We start from the raw sequence: 22858 nt of genomic DNA, 5'->3' as shown, positions 1-22858 counted from the left end.
TGTTAGCACTGTAATATGTCAACAAAGCATTTCATCAGAGAACACTGTTAAATCTATACACTTAAGTAAGACAAATGTATTTACAAAGAGCAAGGACTTAAGTCATCTTTTGTCCTGCTGCAGAGTTGTTAATGCTTAACCAGGAATGAAAAAAGAGACACTTTCTGCCTTCAATAAATCACCCAAACATTGTTACCCAGCCGGCAGTGTTCGCCCTGCCTTTTAACAGTCTTTCCCCCATCACTATTTGTATATGGGACTTGAAATAACCTCCGTAAACTCACAAGCTACCAATTCTTCAAAAGGGAACAGGAGGATAAGATGATGTGAGCACCCACATTATACTCACTGAGTAAACCGAGAATACAAAGAACATCACCACATAGGATGTTTCCTTGTTACCGTCCACATCATCAAATCTTTCCTTGATTGTGTAATTTCATCCTACATGTAAATTTGAGCACATTTTGCCCATATGTCTGTTGATGAGGGGCTACTGCATGTGAATAAAACCCTATTTAGTTGGATGAATTGTCTCCTAAAGTGTCTTCAAAAGGTGTCAAAGCAAAGGCACTTTAAAAGACCAGGCTCGAATTTCAGCCTTTTAAACTCCGGTCTCTTAGAAAGCAGTGATAACTGTGTGAGAGATTAGAGATTATCTCCACTGAATGGCAAAAGAGAGAGAGAGAAAAAAAATCATCATTGTATACTCTCTATGGTAAAATGCCAGGCATGTGAAATGTCATCAATTTTGGGCGGGAATAGCCGTCTTATAATGTAGCTACAGCCAACAAATCAATGTTCAAATTACTCCAGGTTTGAGTGCATGAGAAAATCCTGAGTCAGGTCTCACACTCCTAAAATGTATATCAGATTCAGAAGTGTGGAATAGAGCTCCAGGCAGGGGCAATATACTTCACTTTTGCTAATTATTGATAGAAAATGACTTTCAAAATGAAAGAGATCACTGAGGTTATAGCACTTTTTCTAGGTTTTGTAAGCTGGATACTGATTTTCATATCACTCAAAGATCAGTATTGGAGAGAATCCACCCAAGATGGGAGTGTGATTGTAACCTCCACAGTCTATGAGAACCTCTGGATGTCCTGTGCCAGTGATTCAACGGGGGTCTATAACTGTCGAGACTTTCCATCACTTTTTGCTCTCCCAGGTAAGTAAAAGTAGCAACTCTCTAATTGTTCTCTTTAAAAAAAAATGGTTAGTAGTTCCTGGAAAACAAATTCATTTTGACTTGCTGTAAAAGCATGGTCATTTATATTACATTACTTATGCTTGCATTAAAATGTTCTACATTATAAATTATGCTCTCACACTTCTCTGATGATTCAGCAGCATGCAACAGCTGACTCTGCAATTTCTAATCTATGATTTTATATCAAGAAACAACTTTAAATGACTGAGACATACTTTATTTCCATTAAGATATGGACAGCACAGGCAGAATCAGATCATATAACTTGTTTAAAACATGTGCATATGTAATCCTTCTTCGTGATCTGCAAAACAGACTAAAGACAGCAAATGCAATACCTCTGTAAAGTTTCTGATGAGGGTTTATGTCTTAAAGTATAGAATGTGCTGGATAGCATTGCAAGTCTAAGTGTAAACCATCTCAGTGTTGCATAACCTGATAACTTTAAACAAATTATTGTAGACCTACAGATTAACATTATAGGGTGTTCTACGTCTTCTGTATCTACTGTATTTATAGCACTGTGTGACTGACATTCATTACACCATTTTCTTTACACAAGGCAATTGCATATCGTATTTATCAGCACATAAAACTGTTCTAGGTGTTGTTCTTGCAGTGCATTGCTTCAGACATTTTCAGGCTGCTTTTCCTCTTAAATATATATGTAATCCACTAAAGATGTTGTTCTTTAGAGATGTCCATAAAGTTTACACAGACTAAGAGTAATTCAGCCTGATGGTTCATTGTTCTGGTTTAAGTTTCCACATTTCGGGTGTTTAATGTGTACCCACCTCAATGTTAAAGGCCTGATAAGTCTTTCAGCTCTGTCAGACAAGCAAATAGGCTTATCTGTTGGTAAGCACACCATGTAGCGATGCCCCCTCACCCCTCGGGTGCCATGAACTTTCCCAACATCACTTGGACACAGATTGAACTGAGGAGCCAAAATGAATCCCATCAATAACGGTTTTAATATTATTGACATAGCTTTGAAGACTCTGAACTGACACATAGCTTTAAGTCTATAGACGTTGGTAAGCAGGTTTGAAGGCAGGACTTCACCTCTCTGTTGTCCCTTAAGTTAGGTAAACATTTGGACTCTCAAATGATTCAATAGAACTGAGAATAATAGGGAAAATCATAAGTGGGCTATGTGGAATTAATCATTAATTTGTTGCTTTCTGAAGCATCTCTGCTTACGGGTTGCTGGGAATTGGTGTGGCACACCAAAACTGTGAAGCCAACAAATACACACATTTGTGAAGGAAGATAGCTTAGAGTTACTGTTTGTAAGTGTTCCCCTCTGGATAACTTTATACGGGTTGGAAAGAAGAAACAAGGAAATATGAATGCAGTAGTGGAGGCTGTTGCTTTCCTTCTGGGCTTTCTGGGCTGGCTGATGGTTGGAATTGCCCTTTTCAATCCATACTGGAGGGTCTCAACAGTGGATGGTAATGTTATCACCACATCCACGATCTATGAAAACCTCTGGATGTCCTGTGCAACTGATTCTACAGGGGTTTACAACTGCCGAGACTTTCCATCTTTGCTCGCACTTAATGGTATGTGGCTTAGACAGAAACAGTTTTCTTAGTTTTAATGACTTAGATTATCAAACTTAAATGCTATCTACCCATCAAGTAATCAGCATTCTGTAGACTGTGACATGGTACACAAAAAATACTTTACTCTTACATAAACTGGAGATAAATACATTTGTAATGGAGCATGTAAATACTGGTTAGTCTACAGTTAGTAAAGTGGTGACAAGCTTATGATCAATACAATGTTCTGATCTTGAAGGATGCCCAAATGTGGAGGAACGGCAGATCTGTTTTGTACCATTTATTTTCATATTCACTTGATCCCGATGCACTTATATGGTATGTTTTTTTGGGTTATCTTTCTATACTGGGGGTAATTTCTCGAGTCAATCTGGGATAAGATAAGATAAGCAAGGATAATCACAGTGAACCAAGAAATTAGATCTCATAAAATAATAAAAACTCATTTCTAAGAAGTGCAGTTTATGTCAGACAAGACATACACTGGTGAACTTCCTGTTTAGGTATCAGTACAGAAAGCCTAAAACTTTCCTGGTATCGACAACAGACATGTGGCTAACATGTCTATGTCAGTTTGGTTGGAACTAAAAAGGTTCCTCGTGGTATACTGAGCCTTTTTTGTTTCAAAATGGTTACATTAGTCAGGCTCCACTAGCTCTTGCGGTTTATGTTGTGATATGAAACACTAATACCCAGTATGTATTTGAAACAAATGAAATTCTGTCAGAGAGCAACATGTTTTGTGACTATAAACTGTTAAAATGGTGGCACCAAAATGGCAGCCCCTAACCTTTAAACTAACCCTTCTTGATGTATAGACGGTTTTAGATGGATTATAAATGAAAACAATGATTTGATAATTTGATAGTAGAACACTGGGTGCACCTGTTCCATATTCAGGTGTTGCAAATATTTGTTTTACTTATACGGTGTTGGCATGGAGTACATTAAACTAAGCAAATATTTCTTGTATCTCCTAATGTTCGTACACAGGGTACATTCAGGCCTCCCGAGCGCTGATGATTGCTTCCATTGTGTTTGGGACATTCGGGCTGGTGGCCACTCTCGCAGGAATGCAGTGCTCTAAAATAGGTGGAGAAAACTATGTTTTGAAGGGGAGAGTTGCTGCCATTGGAGGAGTGTTCTTTTTGCTACAAGGTAATGACTTAGCGGTCGGAGTCCTAAAGTGAGAACATTATTGAAAATATTTATATAGTATGTTTAAAACTCATTTTGAAATCAAGACAGAAGTCCTAATAAGTGTTTTGATTGAACACGTTTGATTTAAGAGGTTTTACCCAGAACTCTTATCTATACTTGGGTAAGTAAACACGTCTGGTGCTCCATTTTGAGTACAGAAGACAAGCTATCAGAAGATGGTGCACCAGTTTAAAAGGTTATCCAGCAAACCTGCCTGTTCATAAAGGCCTGCATTAAACAAGTTTTTTTTTTGTTTTGTTTTTTTTACAAATTAAATAAAAATACTGCAGGTCACACTAAAACGCTAACTAACCCTGAAAAGTCTGGAGCATGTTTAGTCATTTATTTTATCTTTAACAGGTTGGTTTTCTCAGTTTTCATCTTTAACTTGTAAAGATTACCAAGGTTTTGTGTTTTGTAGGGATTTGCACCATGATCGCTGTGTCTTGGTACGCAGCCAACATCACACAAGAGTTCTTCGACCAGTTTTTTCCAGGGACAAAGTAAGTTCATGTGATCTACATCCGTAACACAATAAGTTGGAACTAACTGGCCAAATTTTGAATACTGAGATAAAAATGCATAGTAGAATATAAGGTAAATGTCACTGTATAACAGGTATGAGATTGGAGAGGGCCTGTATATTGGATGGTCTTCAGCCGTGCTTGCCCTCTGCGGAGGTTCATGCCTGACGTGTGCCTGCAGAATCAAGGAAGATGGTGAAAAAATGTGAGATGCAGAAACACTGGAATATTTTGATGCACAGTAGGAGAGATGTATATTGTCTTAACTGTAAAAACATCTTTTCTGTTTCAGTCCCTATCCATACCAACCACCCTCCAGAGGACGTATCCTGTCAACTGTGGCACCGTCTCAGACTGCGCCAAGCAACTACGGAAGAAACGCATACGTCTGAGAGGCTACTGTGTGGGAGGGAAAACCGGCTGGGTCTATTCACTGGATTCTTTCTGCATTACAAGAAAAAAAAAAAACAAATACTTAAATATCCTATGTTAACCATTACAATAGTTTGATTTGGGCAATTTAATGACTTTACACAGTGTAACTTTTCCATGACATATTCTCTGTATGTTTACGTTCTATAGAAACTGCTTGACTATTGTAGCATGTATTTACCGTACTTGTGGTCTGTTGTCTGTTGTGGGTTTACCGATAGAAATGATATCATGAATTTATCTCCACTGTGACAGTATCGCTCACTGTTTACAAAAGATTACAAAAACTTTACAGCAAGATATAGCGGGACCATATCTTTTCCCAAATATTAGTGGAGGAAGCAATCAAAACAAAACATTGGCACCTAATCATGCTACACCTTCATATTTTTATGAGCGATAGATAGAGAGAAAGGAGTTGCAATGAGGTTGCCTTGCCAAAATTCTGAGCCTCCAACCTTAGGGGAGACACTATGGTTATAACTTATGGTTATAAGTTTTTATTTTGTAGTCTACATATAAAATGATCAGACAACTGTGCACATTGAAGTTTGCATTGTATTGGTATGTAAAGGGTTGCAATCCTTTACCTTTCTCAGGCAGGAGTTGCACCCCATCTGTAGCAGATATCTTTAATTGTGCAAAAAAAAAAAAAAAAAGACAGTCATTTCAGAATCTTATAAATCTACTTGATAAATAATCTGACATCTTCCAATACAAAAGCCCTGACAGACATCTTCCATCAGTTTCTCTTTCAACTGCAAATATTAACAGCTGATACGTTGTAATCATGAGGTCTTCATAATCAGTCAGTCACATATCACTAGGAGGGTTTTATTCTCACAGCAATAATACAATCAAAACATACTGGTTACTGGGTTTTAACTAATATAACATTTATGTATTTTAATTATTTGACATGTGTATTTTTTAAATGATTGTATTTTATAGTTTTCTTCAAGTGATTTTATATTCCTGTGAAATCGTATTTGTTTTATTTATGGATGAATATTTTCAGTGACTAAGAATGCAGCAATCTATGAGAATTAGCTTATTTTAACACAAGGTGAACAGGGATGTCAAAATATTTCGCTTTGATTGTAAAAAAAACAAAACAAAATACCAGTGGGCATGTTCAAATAAAGGAGCATTCAGTTACAAAAACACTCTCATTTGACTCTTTTAATGAAATCATTAAACTCACTCATAGTAACGACTGTAGTCATGACACAGAGATTAATATGGCATGTGAAGCATTCAGCCACAGCATTTCCTGATTTCCGCACAGTTACTTTATATCCCTTTCATAAAGTTGAGAAAGGTGTGGTCCATTCTCACATTATGTGGAACTCATAAAGATGGAGTGCAGTTCCAAGAATACACCGCCAACTGCCTTTGCTCTAGCTGGATTGTTGGTGGGAAATGTCACCTACTGGTAAGACATGGAAGAACTGGGTTCACTTTGGTCAAACTGTATGTGCTATTGGGAATCTGGACAGTGCCTACTCCACCAACATCCAGCAAAGATTAAACATGTCAGGGAAGGACTGTGCTCAATTTCCTGATGAAGACATTGGACTAAATCATAGTTTCATTTAAAAGTAAGTTAGATTTAATATAACAAACACATTTAGAAAAAAAATGATCACACTTTAAACAACAGCATTTTTCAGCGGGATACAGTCATTTAGTCCTTTTAATCTTGAGGAGCTTCATGTGCTAAATTGTCCAGGTTTTGTCCATCAAATCGTATAAAGTGCCATCCTTCACTAACAGTGAGGTCCTGGGCTCCTTTGGCAGCGTAGAAGTCTCGTGAGGGTGTGTTCCAGTCCAACACAGATAACTGCAGCCGCACACACTGCTTCTTTTTCCCCACCTAACCAAGAAGTACAGTATTTTTATTAAAAATGCTTAAAGCTGAATGCAAATCACATTTTCCTCTTCTGAGCTACTAAACCAACTGCACAACTACATCAAACTCCTACTACTTATGGAAAGTAATACTTATATTACTTACAGAAAATCATGCACTAGCAGTGTGCAAAAACATTCTTACCTCAGCTACTTTGCTCAATAAACCTTTGCCAATTCCATTTCCTATAAAGAAAATCAAAAACACAATTGGAAAAACACAATGTATTTCAGGCAGAATAATAATAAAACATTTTCATCCAAGTAGTTTGATGGTAGTATATATATTACCTCTGAAATCTTGCATCACATACAGATCCTCCAGATATAATGTTCGCCCCTTCCATGTGCTGTAAGTGTAAAAGTAAAGGGCGTATCCAACAACTGTAAATCCTATATGGACAAAAAGGAAGAAGTCAAATCACATCAGATATTGTCTGTTCATATAATACTAAATGAATAAAAACATTAATAAACAACAGAAAATGCTGAAAGACTGTGCTCATACATGATCTACCTTAAACTATAAGTATCTTAACACAGACAAGTTAGCCTTCTGTTTTTTTGATGATGTGTCATGTTGGTAGTTTTTCTCACTTTTTTTCCCATAAGTTAACTCCAAGTTTTCATTGGTCATCTGAGCAATAAGAATTTGATCAGATGACAGCATGTGTGCCAAATAATTTAACAAGTCATACAGCCATACATCCATAACTAACCTTTCCCATGCATTGCTTATGTGACAAAATATGACAAAAAAGGTGTAAAATTCATCTTAAATGAGTTTGTGTCTCTGATGCTGAATGTGTAAATGTGGTGAAGTGACCTAATATGTCTTTATTCACAGAGTACCACTCACTCTTCATTTTATCTGTGTGAAGGAACAGTTGAATTACTCCCGTCACTGATGATTTATGAGGTGGCACTCAAGTAGCCAAGTTTTTCCTATAGAGCATGCATATCCATCTATATCTAAACAGCAAAGGGAGATATAATTTACTATCTGTGTAACATGCTGACTAGATCAAGGCTGCCTGACAATGATGAAAGCCTACAACTGAAAAGGCCTTGATGCGCTCCTTACCTTCGTTAGATTTATGCTCCTCAGGTACTTCTGCAACGAGGCATTCAAAGAAAGGATTCTGGCAGAAACCGTCACGCTCCAGCTCTGAGGTAACACAAGGAGATATTTACCCAAATATGCACGTTTTACATTTCTATTAGAGGCAATAATAGCATTCATAAACACCCAAGTGACAAGATACAGTATATAAATACATACATACTTGTGAAGAGTAAAAATAGTTACAGGTTAGCTGGTATTTAATTGTAATTTGTTTCTTTAATAGTTGTTTTTGCACGTCATGGTGCTCACATGTGCCTTAAATTACCCCTGGGGAGACATAAAGTTTTCTGAATCTGTAACAAGATAAAAACAGACAAACTGAGACATTTCTACAAATTTAGGCAAGCATCAGAGTGTGATAAAATTACATACATTACCAACCATACATCATACACCTTTTATTAACACACCAGCCAGAGATAACATTATGACTGCTGAAGTGAATAGCACTAGCTCGTTATCAAGGCACTTGTCAGTGGGTGGGGAATTTCAAGCAAAACTCGTTGATGCACGTGGAGAGAGAACTCTGGCCCACAACAAAGAAAGTTATTACATCTCATGAAAAAGTTCATGAATCAGGTGAATCACACTTTGTTATGATTCATTATCTAATCACCTGGTTTATTATTACCTTTGCCTCCAGTACTACTGTGAAAAACCTTGGTGTTATATTTGACCAGGATATGTCCTTCAATTCACACATAAAGCAGGTGACCAGGACTGCTTTCTTTCACCTTCGTAATATCATCAAAATTAGGAACATCCTCTCTAAGAGTGATGTGGAAATGCTAATTCATACATTTGTTGTCACGACCTGTCGGCCATGGGCTCGCTACCTTTTATGTGTGTGTGAGTGAGTGTAGTTTTGGATTTTCTTTTGTGCTTCCTTTTGTGTGCTTGGTGTGTTTTTGTTTTGGCTGTCCGTGTCTCACTCGCTCTAGGGGCTGCTGGTGGGCGTGGTTTGGGCAACTCCAGACGACACACCTGCTACTCATCTCGCCTGCACTCCGGTTCCTCTTCACCTAATGAACTCCCCTATAAAAGACCAGTCCGACCTTCCAGTCCCCGCCGGATCGTCGCATCAGCTCACCTTCACACCCTCTGCCTGAAACCAGATCCGCCTGCCAGCAAGCCCAGACCGAGAACCCTGGAGCTCGATCCATGTGCTCGCCCAGACTCTTCAGCAACTCACGCCACGACTCATTTCTGTGTTTTCAAATAAACTCACTGAAAATCACTTTAACTCCTGGTCTGCGTTTGAGTCCTGTCACCAGTCCTGACATTTGTGTCTTCCAGGCTGGATAGAGCACTGACGGGAATCCTCCTCCTTACATACAAGGCCCTGAAAGGCCTAGCTCCATCTACTGTATCTTAAGGACCTCATAGTACCAAATCATCCCAACAGATCACTATGATCTCAAAGTGCAGGGCTACTTGTGGTTCCTAAATTTAAAAAAAACCAGGAGACAATGCACTGAGCACATGTCCTCTACTCTTCTCTCTCGCACCAAGCTCCTGTCCTCTAATCTCTCATAATTTATTTTCTATTACTATGTGCTGTGTCTCCCTTCTTCCCCTCCCCTCCATCTTCCTGTGAAGGTGTCTGGCCTGGAGTGCTGTGTATCTGACCTGTGGAGCTCCATAAACTGCATCTACTGTCTTGGTCTCATCAACCTGCCCCAGTCTTCATGGCCTCCTGCAGTTGTCCACTCCTACCTGGATAAACAATTCTCCAACCTGGCTATAATTCCTGTTATACTCTCAAACTGTTACATAAGGTCATCAGCTATAGCTTGTATTATTAGACCCTACGTGTTTCCTTCAGTCAGATGTATGTATGTATGAAAGCAGTTTGTTTATCTTGTTTCTCCTGTTCTTCTTCTCTCTATCTTCTCTGTTTCTACCCGGCTGGCCTTAGGCAGATGGGTCCCTCCATATGAGCTGGGTTCTGCTCAAGCGTCTTGAGACAATTTGCATTGTTATTGACGCTATATAAATAAAATTGAATTGGTCTGAATTGTATGTGTGACAGTGTAGCCACAGACCAGTCACTGCTAGTGCACCCACCTATGGCTAAAAGTGCCTATAATGAACATATAATGAATGTTTTAATACTGTCGCTGATCGGTGGATCTGATTTATCGGCAGGATCAATATTGCAGAATGTATAATGCATTTTGTACGTCTTGAAATATAAAGCCCCACCCTGAATTTTTTAAATCTGCATCAGCTTTCAGTCTCTCTCCCTGGGGCACTGATATCCGCTTGTCTGCACTGCCACCAGCTGTTCATTTGTGTCATCTTCAGTCAGCAGAAATTCTTACTGTGCAGTATTTGTGCTCGCAGTGTGTGGCTTTCTTAACAAGAAGAGCTTGGCCAATCCAACCTCTACTTTAAATGTACTGTATGAATTGTAAACATCACATTCGTATAGTGTGCAATCCCTGCTGAACCGAACCAACAACACAGTCCATATAGAGTATTGAGTGAAACAGGAATTTAACTTTAAGAAAATCTTCAATTGCAAGAAAATAGCATGAAGAACTGGCATAGATGCTAAACATCCATACAACAACATCAGATCTGGTCCTAATCGACTGAGATTGCTGGATAGATCTGAACTCCAACAGTTAATTAAAGTTACTGATTACCACACTCAGTTTATATTTACCCAGGTTTGGCTACAATGACCTGCTCTACAGTGTGAGATTTAACCTCAGAGCACATTATACTACATATTATACTTTACATAGTATGGCCTGCCATGGTTGTGCTCTGTAACAGTGTTCTTTTCACTGATATTTCCCACATAAATCTTTTCATTTACAATAGTTTAGATGGCAGACATTTTGGCATGTCATAATTCAATAATGGCTGGGTTCCATTTAGAAAGGAGTGGATGGTAGGTACTTAGGGAACAACTGGGACGCTAAATGGAACTGTTCGTGTTATTGATTACACCTGCGCCTTTTCCCCTATGGCAAGTCCGTGAAATGTCCGTGGTAAAGGTCGATGTAAAGGGGCTATTTAAAGGCTTTTTACATCGCTCATTTATGGCTTCATTGTTGTATTACCTTCATGGGATATCTTCACTTGGTCGGGCATTTTTTCATAAACCGCCAACTCCTGAAAAAGGTTAATTGCATATCTTTGAATGTGCACACACACTGCAGGGAATGTGATAATTAGTGAGTAAAGACAGTAAGCAACTGAGTATCACGTTCAGGAACTTGAAGCACTTGTAAGAGGCGCTAGCTAGCTCTGGGACTGACTCACCATAATCATTCTCGATATGTCTTTGCAGTCTTCTTTCGTTGCAGCGCGTATTTTGAAATTCATGTCTACAGCAGCAACAACAGCGTTTTACTTTGTTTCCACAGCCAAGTCCTCACTCAGTGTGAGTCTGAGGTGTCTGCCACAGTGAGAGATCTCTACCGCGTTCTGTACACAGGAAGTGTTTGGGACGTACTAATAATCCTTTCGGAATAAAACGCGTTTTTAAAAAGCATGTTTAATTTCTCTACTTAAACGAATACAGGCGTTTATTACTTACGAAAAAAACTCATGTATAGCCCCAAGTGCAAGTAACGAAGAGCTACAATTAAAAAAAAAGATGAGTATATTTTATAGTGTATTGCTTTTATACGTGTTTTTTATTATAATTTTATTTATTTATCTTTTGCTTTGAAGCTTATATTTTGTAATTGATTTATTTCACTAAAATTTAAATATGTTCTTCTAGTATATCTTTTAGATGCTTCTTCATGCCTCTCTTCCACCATCTTTCAGATGAAGTCAGAACTTTATTTCACTGCGTGTATTTTGACAAGTGTCAAAGGTGCATATTAAAGGCCTAGTATTGAAAGCAATTAAAACTTAAGTCTCCACCAGCAAAATCCCACATATTAATGCTCAAGTCCTTTCTTGAGTTAAAGATGTTTTTGTGAGCTATTGGATATTTGACTTTCAAAAAATAGTTTGAGATTGACAGTGAAAGACTGACTTTGGGTTCATCACGTGAAAGTGGAGGCTTTCTACACTCAATGTTGGTTGTACTTTATATATAGTGAGAGTTGCTCTAGCTTAACACAACAAGTATTCATAAGTAATACTTTTCTTTTAAATTATATTAGAAATCTTAAAAAACAACAACACACATCCAGATGCAGGATTTCATACAAAATCTGATTTATTTTAGGGTAAAAAAGAAAACAAAAACACATGAAATCAATTAGAATGTAAGCTGAAACATTGAAGATCTCACAGATTGGTCGGTTTTCCTTGGGCATTAACATATTTACAATGTCACGTTTGCTCTTTATCAGTCAAGAGTTCAGATATTCCCCTTCATACCACTTCAGCGTTTACCCCTTTAAGTTCAGCCCAAACAAACCCCCATGTGTGTCCAGCTGCTCCAACATGATAAGAATCTCCACTACCTTTATGAGTCTCAATTTGGCGAGTTTGTGGTCACTCCTGGAGACTCGGACCGCTCCAACTTCATGCCTGCATCTAGTGGAGTTGAGGAAATTGAGGTGGGAAGCACAGAGCCCTTAGACTCCAAAGAAGAAGAGGCAGATGAGGGCAGAGATACAACTATGTACTTCTGTAGAGGTCGTGAAGCCGTCAGTCCAGGCCCACTGCCAGACTCCAGCTTCACCAATGGCTGCAAGGTGGAGGTAGCGCTGGGAACGGTGCTAGTTACTGGTGAAGCGGACTGGGAGGAGCTGAGAGTGATTACCTAGCAGGAAGACAAATTTACAGATAATTTGAGGCATTGTGGAGGTTACAGAGAAAGCTGTCAGAAAACCACATTATCTTGCTGTGTTTTCATTACCAATAGAAATGAACTGTCACAATAAAAGACTGGTAATGGAAACGTCTACATTTCGAAAAAACGTCAAATATCCCTTATACATTTTTACGTTCTCATGAGGTGGTTTTCGGGCGTACTGATATAAAAGTGTATTGCAAATGTGCATTGGAAACACTTTCATCACATTTCCCAGTCATCGGAGATGACCTAGGGGGTGATGAAGTGACCATTTCATTTGAAGTCCATTTCCTCAGAGTGAAGTCTTGCGTGACAAGAATTTAGGAGAATTATGGAATATTGTAAAACAAGACTTTACAAAAGTTTATTAGCAAAACACCTTTCCATGGAAACATGTGCAAAGCACAATTGTACATTATGGACATTTCAGAAATATCATTTTTATTTTGCGAAAAACTGTCGTCAGCTACTGATTGTGAGTCATGTCATTTATGTCAGCGAGCAATGATGACTTGCCAGAGCTGACAAAAACAGTATAGACACAGATGTCATCTAACTGCTCCTGGGCACAGTTGCAAAATGTCTGAAGTAGGCTTTACAGCCAGTAAATTTTATCTATGTATTTAATAAATAATTGTTCTGGAACTGTGGAAATTCCTCTGTATTCTTGTAATTACTTCTGATCACAATCTTAGCCATGTATATATACATGACAAAATATTTCACATTTTCATTCTATTTCCGCATCAGTATAAATCCATGAAGGCATTATGCGCAGATTTCCTGTACTGGATGCAAAAATATCAAAGTACCTGCTGAGTTGAGGCCGCTCCCGCGCTGGTTGCCATAACAATATACTTTGTTGCGGGTGGAGATGGCTGTGATGGGGTACCAGGCCGGGGGGACATCAGTGTGAGGGAGCTCGGAACCTTAATGATACTGGGAGTGCGAGGCCCTGTCGACCCACTTAACCCACTTTGTGAAACTGAGAGCGTGGGACGAGGCTGCAAGAAGTTGTAATAATTCATTAGTGAACAGCAGCATGGTAGCCATTGTGCAAACATCTGAACTGTACGCGTGATGTCTATCACTGTAGCTTAATGCGCCATAATTTTCTCACATGAGTCTGTATAACCAATAAAGCATATCTTATCATGTAACAGCTGTACCTGCGTGATTGTTAATGTGGTTCTGTTGACTTGCTGAGCTTGCAGTGCTGCTTGAGTCCTTGCCTTCATCACATGGGAGCAGAGCATGGGTCCAAGGTAACCATAATCTGTCCGATACTGCTCCACAATGTCAGGCTGAGGTCGTATCTTGGCAATAACACTGGCACAATGTTTCTTTGAAAAGACAAAAATAAAATGTTACTACAAATAAAACAACTGCCACACTGCCTTTGGGTTTGCTTTGGCTTTTTTTAATCGACATTAACATGCATGATAATCATAGAACTGCATTTATTACCAGTAAGAGGCTCTGAACATGGTCAGCTCCTATCTTATCAATATTGGAGACCACGGGTCCTTCCGTCACTGCTTTGATGCGAGCACCCTCTACAGTAAGCCGAGGAAGGATCAACGTCTTAATCACCTACAGAAAATGAAAACAGGATGTTGGAACCAAGTCAACAAAAAAAAGAAAAAACTAAACCAAATCCCACTCACATCCGGTCCCAGTTCAGCAAGACCCGCGATGCAGCCGTATCGTGTCGTCCACTGTGTTTTGTCATCCAACCAACTCTGAAAAAACACAGCGCGTTATGGTTAAGTGAGGACGCTGAAATCAGCAGGGCCAAAGTTGTATTCAGAAATATATAAGGTATCCATTAATACTCATTGTTCCATTTTGGGGATAAGGGCATTATAACATTTTCAAATTTTACTTTCTAGACCGTATTTTAACAAATTGTACTTTTCTAATCTAAATGATAGTGGTTAAGAAGCGCATGAGTTTCAGACATGTTGCGTACACTTTAAACCAACACTACAATGCTGCCAAACAGAAGAAACAGGAAACTCATGTTACAATTTTTAATTAATTTCTCTTCTAAGAAGCCCTTTATTTAACAACCCACAGTTCTCAAATGTTGTTACATCTTGTTTTTATTTGTTTTAACCGCCAACCTTATTTTATTGAAATATTATATTGAAATATATATTGAGAATATTAATCATTACAGTAATTCTTTACATATGACAAGGAACCAAATCTTAAGTGAGGTATTGTAATGTTAAAGACCTGTGCCTGGTGAAATTTTCTCTAACTGGACATCTTTGATATGTAACTAAAAAATGTCAAGTTACTTAGTGGAGGAGACTAGTCTGATGAGCTCCAGGACAGACTGAACATGACAACTGCTCTTTGGGGATATAACAAGTCTTCCAAGGTCACATCCAGTTTCAAATAATGTTCAAACGTGGATAGTGTGCATGTGTTTTTCCTGTGACATATCTTAACTAAAACAATGTGTTTACAAACAACAAAATGGCAACAAAATACACAAAAACTCACCTTAGTAAAAGTCTTGGTGATACGGGACTGGATGTTGTTGGTTGTAGTACTGAAGGTTTTACAACTCTGAGCCATAAGGCGTGCAGCAAAGTCTCGTAAAGCCCAGTGGTTGTCAACGTCTGGGCGTAAGCAGAGCTGCTTACTTACTATACAGGTGACCACAGCTGGGATGAGCTCATGCAACTACACATACAAACAGAACAATTAGAATAGTACTGATTGCATTGGAACATTTAACAGTCTATTAGTTTTCGTTACATACGTATTTCTCCAAGTAAAGGGTGGGATTGTCCATCAGAGCTTTGACCATCCGCATTAGATAAATCAGTAGAGCCAAATTGTTTTGCACCACATTCACACGAACCTTTGAGGAGAACACAAAGTCAACATTTTCAGCACAAGTATTCTTGAGTATACAATGTGATGCGAGTCATTTTTTACAACATTAGAGAAGTTGGACCATGCTTACCCCCTCAGAAATGAATGTGCTGAATCTTGGAAGCATCTGGTACAGTCCTGGATCAGTAGCAATACTCTGCAAAGCCTCCTGTGTGAAACAAAATGAAACATTTCTGGAACCGAAGTCATGTGGAAAGCAGGGTCAAAATAAGTTTTTGATAGTTTAGCAGTATATTACAACTGCACTGACATGATGCCATTTCATTACAGCAACTCTTGTACATGAAAACCCATGCATTATGTTACTCCGCAACCATATACAAAATAAACCATATACAGAAAGACAAGTAGAACTTACTGCTCTCTTAGCTTCACAGGAGCCAACGCACGCTTCTGTGATCTCCTTGTAGTATAGTTGCTGTTCTACAGACAGCTCATGGGTGCTGCGTGGTTTCAACCTAATTAGACCCTTTTCTTTTCCTGGCAGAGATGGACACAAACATGAGATGAAGTACACAAATATAACATAGGATTAGAAAGGGAGGGAATGGACCAAAAAGGTAAATATAACAAAAAATACTGACCTTTGCCATCTGGAGTTGTTGCACTCTGACCCTTGCCTCGAATAGAACCATCCTCCTCCTGACCAGGTTTGACAACTTTGAGGGGTTCTGTGGATTCTGCCTTTTGCTGCTCTTTTGGTGCTGAAAAGTAAATAAAATGAAATTAAAATCTTAGTTGGATTTGTATGTATGTATGTATGTATGTATGTGTATGTTATGTATTAAGAGAAGAGACCTAATTGAACTACTAACCTGGTGGTGGATTTTCTGGAATAGACGGCTGCACCCCTTCAATACTTAACCAGTGAGCTATGGACACACAAACATGAATCATGTATAAGGTTACCAAAACAAGATAATACAGTGAATTACAATGGGATGGCATCAGCATGAGGTATTGATTCTCTGGGTACCTTTGAGAGACACATCTAGCGGTACTCTGGGGAGTGGTGTGTTAATAATATCACTGAGGTCGACTTCCTTTTCCTCATAGAAATGAAGCTCTCTTCCACCACCACTCGCAAAGCGAAAAGGGATAAACTCTTGTGACTGGAACCCATACAGGGGCTGAAAGAGAAATAATTCACATCCAGTTCAGGACTTTTACTTTCCAAATAACATGAATAAAGTTATTTAATAAGGCAACAAAAAAAGTCTTGTTTTCCCATACCTCCACATTTTTTAATTTCAGAGCATTATCTATGTCACTGGTGGTTAATTTACGTCTCTTCCCATGATGCATGAATTTCAGAGCATCCTATGTAAAAGAAAAAAAAAGATAGGACACCAAAAATCATAAATGTAATCCACATTGGAAATGAAATGTTTTAGAGAAATTTACAGTCACAAACACCACAACAAATGATCTGCTTCAATCATCCATGTTTTACCTGTGCAATTTCTTTTATTCTGTAGCTGACTTCTTCACTTAGAGCTACACAGCTTTCCTCTTGTAACTGCCCCACTCCCACAGACTCTGCCATGGCCTTCATTGACTCTGTGGGCAGGCTGACTGAACACTGCTTCTGCCGACGTTCCTCAGCCATGGCTGTCTCAAAAAAACACACACATCTGTAAGAATATTACTCAGACAAATATATACAATATACACAGACAAATTCACCAGACACCTACATGATGCTTTTTTTGGTATAATATTTTCTGTTCTGCATAATGTACAGAAACAGATATTCAACAGGTCAAAAGTCACAATTTCATAGACATGAAATAGTTACGTTATGTGTTGTTTCATGCATCTACTTCTAATTCTGTTGGAAACACCTAACAAAGATAAAGAATGTGTCTCCCTGCATCATAAAAAATATGGAGTGCAAGGATGGAGGGAATACCACTGAAAGAGATCAGTCACATCACAGAAGGATCTACAGGATTTCTATTGCTGAGATTCTGTAAATGTGATTCACAGAGGAATTATGGAAGGACTTACAGAAACTGAACACACCAAAGAAGTTTCTGAGCTCTCTATGATCCTTCTTGGTGACAAATATTACATTTGCTAGGAATCTAAAAGCACAAGTCAGCTAAACGCAATATTCTCACCACAAAGCCTTGGGGTAACAACAATCTGTCAGTTATTCAAGTATATGGAAACATAAATGCAAACAGAAAACAAGAAAGACAAAGCAGGTCGGGACCAGTGTGTTATTTACGTCTCTGGGTCTAGTTTTCAAAGAAATATTTGTGCCGGAACTTAACGTATGCAACTTGTCAAGAGCGGACGGAAGTTAGCGAAGTTTAGAAATGACCAGAAATGACTAGATGTGCAAAGCTAACAAGGTCTTCCTTAAATAAATCGAGGGTAGACATTTCCATTAAAGGACACAGTTAATTGTGAAGGAACGTAGACAATTACATTAATACTTATTTAACGCTAGATCAAAACGGTCACAAATTGTTTCGGTTCTCTGCGTCAAAATTAATTTACATCAAGTTTCAGTGTTTCTGAATGCTGCCGATCTCAGAGACTGAATGACTAACAGTTTTAAACAGCACTTCGTGTGTGTAAACAAACAGTCCGCTCCACAGAGAGCGGGTTAAAGACACTGACGGAACAACAACCAACTGGCCACACGTAACACACACGCCACACCAAATGCATATTCACTCAAATGCAACAACTTCATTACAAAAAGAAAAACTATAGTCATTGTGAGCCTCTCGCCGACGGTGTAAGTGTTTAATCTTAACTTATACTTCAGCTAAATGTGATGTGTGTTAGCTTAAATGCTAATAACGTAGCTTCCGTTGACGTTTTTACCTGTGTGAAGTTGCCGTCTACTTTCTGAGTTTAAGTAGAAACTTACACTAATAAAAACAATCAATATTTACAACAATACTGGTTTCGCAAAGCTATGTCTCCTTTATGAATATCCATCTCTCACTGTAAACAACTAACTAATTGACGGACTGCAGCTGGGAGCTCGGTGAATTAGCGCCTATGTCCTATCGCCATTTTGAGTCACGTTCCTCCTGTTGTGATATCGCGAGACTATAATAAGGACATGACAGAAACCGCCTTTTGTGTATTTTAAAAAGTGAACACAATATAAATACGTTAAGGAAAACAGTTGGTCTAGAAAAACTAGGAATATTTACTTAATTACATTGTTCTGCTGTATAATCATATTAAAAGTAAATTTCCCTAAAAGAAAACCTTCCAACCCTGTACACAAGGATGCATCCATAGGCCGGAACTATTGTTAGGCTCGAGTTTACGGGGGCAACGTTATCTTGGAGCAACGCAGGCTAATGTCACGAACGTGGAAGGACATTTCAAGAAACAGCCATGTATAGGTTTTTATTCCGAACTGGGTGCGCTGCTAGAAATTCCTCAGTCATCTTGTCCGAGTCGGGGGTATTAACAGCGAAATGTGACAAGGCGGCAGCTCCAGTATTCAGGTTAGTGGAGACTGTTATCTGTCAGCTGGTATTGAACGGAACACAGTGAAACGCAGGCAAACCTGTGGCCGTCAGCTTGTTTCTGGGGCGGTTTGTAACAGTAATTTTATTGAAGAAAATATCATAAGAGTACACAGTCGTGTACCATCGAAATGAGCCCAACTTTACCTTACGGGAACTCTAACTTTAGGGGAAGAAAACTGCTTGATATTAGCTTGCTTAACCCACTGGTTCGTGGCTCTGATTGGCCAAGACGTTTTGATTGACATTTCTTCCAGCCACCGTTTCTATGGTGATTTGTATACGATGTTGCAACTATTAAACATAAAAAGAGACTGGTATTTTACTGTGCAGTTCATTTGTCAGTAATTCAAAAGTCTCAGTGGTCTCTTCCTCCAATATGCACAAGCTCATAGAGAGATGGATCCAATATGCTTTTTATTTTACTGAGAAAGGAGGTTTAGTTGTGAACGATGCAGTTTAAAAACTTTTGCATAATGTTAAATTGAATTTTACAGTGCCCCTGCTGTGTAATGTGATTATAAGACATGTTTGCCTGCTTCTACAATGTTCATTTAATTTTTTGGGTAATTCGGCTCCTTATGATGAGTGTCCCTGTTGTCCTCTCAACACAGGGTTGCTAATGGAGGAGGAGTAAAGCTCAGCACAAGTTCAATTAGGCTGTGTGAAAAGAAAGACAATGTCCCTGCCTCTAATCAAGGTGAGAAAGCAGATGGGGGTGGAAATGAAGACGCTGCTCTGTCAGAATCTACCCAAACAAAGATGGTGGCACAAAACGAGGATCCGGTGGCGTTAAAGGCTAATGATGGATGTACCACGCAGCCGGAGATGGATGTTAGAATCGAACAGGTTGTGGCAAAGCCAACACAGGTCAAGGCTGATGAAGCTAAGAATGGGAAGCAGAATCTTTTGAATCTTCTTGGAGCTATGAAAGTGGAAGTTACCAATAAGAGGAAGCTCAAAAGCATGAAGGCTATGCAAAGTTCTGAGTCACCTACACAATATAAGTCAAAGCCAGCAGCTATGGAGAGCACCATCAGTATGTTTCAGAAGGCTTCAGTCGATGCTTCACAACAGAGGTGAGAGAACTGTGGTAACTTAATTAGTGAGGCTGCGAAACCTTATTAAAGTTCAGGTTTCTTCCTTTTCTCTTGAAGAAAAGTGAAAACGTTTGCCCCAACATGATGATCACACAAACAGATCCTGTTCACTGTTGATTGTGTCATCTGTTGCTGTTTTCACTCTAATGTTGGAAATAAAATCTGAAGCTCTTAATTCCATTGACTGATACCAGCTCCTCTGCATTGTGTTTATTTAGTGAGACACTGGATCCCAATTTAGTTGCAGCTGCATCTGCCGCTGCCTCCACGCTTCCTGACAGCAGCCGAGCAGAGTCGGAGCTCCTCAGGCAGCTGAGACAACGCAAGGCCATCACCGAGGCTCAGAAGCAGGGTCGTGTCAGCGACATTGGGTAGGTTGTTTACACTTAGTATGCTTCTGTATTTAGAAAATAATTTTTAAAAAAGCCTCATTTGTAATTATCATTATCCATCAATGCTCTGTCAGAGAAATTATCACTGACATGAAAGTAGGAAGAAAGAAATCCAACCGAGTGAATGTTTGGCCGACCGATCAGATCCAATTTGATGAGGACGGGCGAGGATACACAAAAGACAGAGGGATCACTAGTGAGCTGGCTGGCGTTCAGAAAAGGTAAATATTTTCATCACGTCTTTACTCTTGTAATTTTTCAGATAGATTGTGTATTTAGTGTTTGTTTTTTTGTTTTTTAGGAGGGGCTTGTTCAAAGGGAAAAGACTCAATATTTTCTCCTCCACTGCTGATAACGATGGAGTTGATTCAGCAGTTGGTAATAATGAATTTGGATTTGTCTGCATAAAGCATACTGTCAGTGTCTGTGTTTATCTTAGAGTGGATAGTTCCTGGTGTAATCTAGATTATTGTTGGTTCCCAGAAATATTTTTATATCAAATGTGTAGCTTTAGTCCTTCCGCTTTGCATCCCTTTTCAAATAGGCCACACCTCCTACAGCTTGGTGTGATGTAAAAACTGTTACACTGAGAAGTAAGTTATATTGTCATGGGATGTTGTCATGGGATTGTCTGCTCATAACTCTGTCATATTTGCAGCAAAGCCAACTCTGTGGGACGTGGACTTTGCGAATCAGTTGTCTCAGTCAACCAATCGGATACCTCGCAATGGGTTTGAGGAACTGATTCAATTGACCAAAGAGGGGAAGCTGTGGCAGTATCCAATCAACAATGAAGATGGTGAGTGTCGCAAGCTGTATTTGAATCCATCAGAGGGGAAAGAAAGTTTTTTGTGACAGACTCAGTGACGGCGTGTTCTTACTCTGTGCTAGGTCTCGAGGAAGAAGCCAGTGTCTCCTTCCATGAGCATATCTTCTTAGAGAAACACTTGGAGGAGGGCTTTCCTCGTCAGGGACCAGTTCGTCACTTCATGGAGCTGGTGGTGATCGGTCTGTCCAAAAACCCCTACCTGACCGTGCAGCAGAAGAAGGAGCACATTTTCTGGTTCAGAGACTACTTCCAAGAAAAAGAAAAAGTTCTCAAGGAGGCTAATGTTTCCAGCTAAACTTAAGACAACTATAAAAACAAGACACTCTTTTTCTCAGTGGGGCTTTGCAGCTGCAATCATCCTTACACATAAAGTTTAAGTGAGGAGACATCTGATTTAAACTCTACCAGGAGACCCATTAGAGCAAACATAGTGATCAGACCATACTGCCACTTCAACGCTGGTGTGTCACAAAGTACATGAAGACTGTCCAGGAAGCAAGTTGGATGTTTCTGTACACACAAGTTTGACCTATTTATGTACAAGCTATTCCATCTGATCATTTGAAATAGTATCACTGGTGTGGTGACAGTTGCTTTAAAACACACTTGGCTTATCAGAGCCTGAGATCCTGAGTTTTTTTTTTTTTCTTCCAAAAATAAAAGTCATCTCTACACTCATATCAATGCAGTAAGTTTATGTGATGTTGCAGAATGCTGCTCATGCAGGACTATTAAATTGGATGGATTGTCAAAGACCTTCACATGAAAATGTTTGGTATTCTTTACATGTCAGAGGTCACACAAACACCTGCAGTCGTGATTAATGGTGTTTTCCCAGACAGACTGTGAAAAATAAAGTAGATTCTGCACAGAGCACTGAGAACGTCCGATCAGGTTTCAGAGCGAGATTAGACCTTGAACCCTGTGCCCCTCGCAGGGGAAGTTCTTTTAAAGTTAAACAACCTCTTAACAATGTGCCACACAGATTCCTCCTGGTCTAAAAACACCCACGTCCCATCTATTGTCTGGGAATATGGAAAGTGACAAGTTGATGTTTGAAAGTGCCTCATTTCCACATTTTGTTCACTTTTCCTCAAACAGTGATTGGCATGATAAGATGTTGGCAGCAGTTCTTCGCTTCTATTTGTGTGGGCCATGTATAGCCAGTATTTTAAGTGTGTTGATGTGGAAAGTCATCAGCCTACGAATATAAACCACTAGGTGGCACTATTGATTGTTGGCTCCACACCAAAATCTCAATATAGTCCATACTGATCAGGCATAACATTATGACTACCCTCCTTGTATTGTGTAGGTCTTCCTTGTGCCTCAAAACAGTTGTGACTCATCACAGAATGGGCATGGGCCTTCTG

General features: G+C 39.1%; 4 protein-coding genes across 6 annotated transcripts; 2 read left to right on the top strand and 2 right to left on the bottom strand.

Annotated features, from left to right (window-relative positions):
* Positions 1-794: 794 nt before the first annotated feature.
* Positions 795-5613, top strand: LOC125021772 (claudin-15-like). 2 transcript variants are annotated; one of them, XM_047607965.1, is made up of 5 exons: positions 795-1171; positions 3775-3939; positions 4403-4484; positions 4600-4710; positions 4798-5613. In XM_047607965.1, exons 1-5 carry the CDS (start codon positions 943-945, stop codon positions 4895-4897), a joined length of 687 nt encoding a protein of 228 aa, XP_047463921.1. In that variant the 5' UTR covers positions 795-942; the 3' UTR covers positions 4898-5613. The 2 variants fall into 2 exon arrangements, with proteins under 2 accessions (XP_047463921.1, XP_047463923.1); XM_047607967.1 differs by lacking the exon at positions 795-1171 and adding an exon at positions 2378-2778.
* A 491-nt stretch (positions 5614-6104) lies between these two features.
* Positions 6105-11420, bottom strand: sat2b (spermidine/spermine N1-acetyltransferase family member 2b). 2 transcript variants are annotated; one of them, XM_047607968.1, is made up of 6 exons: positions 11251-11420; positions 11049-11100; positions 7933-8016; positions 7140-7241; positions 6994-7034; positions 6105-6813 (listed from the first exon to the last, which is right to left on the bottom strand). In XM_047607968.1, exons 1-6 carry the CDS (start codon positions 11311-11313, stop codon positions 6634-6636), a joined length of 522 nt encoding a protein of 173 aa, XP_047463924.1. In that variant the 5' UTR covers positions 11314-11420; the 3' UTR covers positions 6105-6633. The 2 variants fall into 2 exon arrangements, with proteins under 2 accessions (XP_047463924.1, XP_047463925.1); XM_047607969.1 differs by lacking the exon at positions 11251-11420 and adding an exon at positions 9065-9180 and having other exon boundaries at positions 11049-11083.
* A 720-nt stretch (positions 11421-12140) lies between these two features.
* Positions 12141-18709, bottom strand: taf6 (TAF6 RNA polymerase II, TATA box binding protein (TBP)-associated factor). Its single transcript, XM_047607905.1, has 15 exons — positions 18503-18709; positions 17115-17272; positions 16895-16981; positions 16638-16791; positions 16477-16533; positions 16246-16365; positions 16020-16141; positions 15732-15809; positions 15525-15626; positions 15263-15445; positions 14416-14490; positions 14216-14341; positions 13918-14091; positions 13561-13752; positions 12141-12715 (listed from the first exon to the last, which is right to left on the bottom strand). The coding sequence occupies exons 2-15, from the start codon at positions 17268-17270 to the stop codon at positions 12425-12427; spliced, it is 1917 nt and encodes a 638-aa protein (XP_047463861.1). The 5' UTR covers positions 17271-17272; positions 18503-18709; the 3' UTR covers positions 12141-12424.
* Positions 18710-18963: 254 nt separating this feature from the next.
* Positions 18964-22246, top strand: mrps31 (mitochondrial ribosomal protein S31). The gene is made up of 7 exons (XM_047607873.1): positions 18964-19143; positions 19779-20243; positions 20483-20635; positions 20731-20877; positions 20958-21034; positions 21315-21455; positions 21548-22246. Exons 1-7 carry the CDS (start codon positions 19031-19033, stop codon positions 21778-21780), a joined length of 1329 nt encoding a protein of 442 aa, XP_047463829.1. The 5' UTR covers positions 18964-19030; the 3' UTR covers positions 21781-22246.
* Positions 22247-22858: the final 612 nt, after the last annotated feature.

The sequence above is a fragment of the Mugil cephalus genome, chromosome 15 (genome assembly GCF_022458985.1).
Source record: "Mugil cephalus isolate CIBA_MC_2020 chromosome 15, CIBA_Mcephalus_1.1, whole genome shotgun sequence".
NCBI lineage: Eukaryota > Metazoa > Chordata > Actinopteri > Mugiliformes > Mugilidae > Mugil > Mugil cephalus.
The sequence above is the reverse complement of the archived record's forward strand: the minus strand, read 5'-3'. Positions and strand labels throughout refer to the sequence as shown.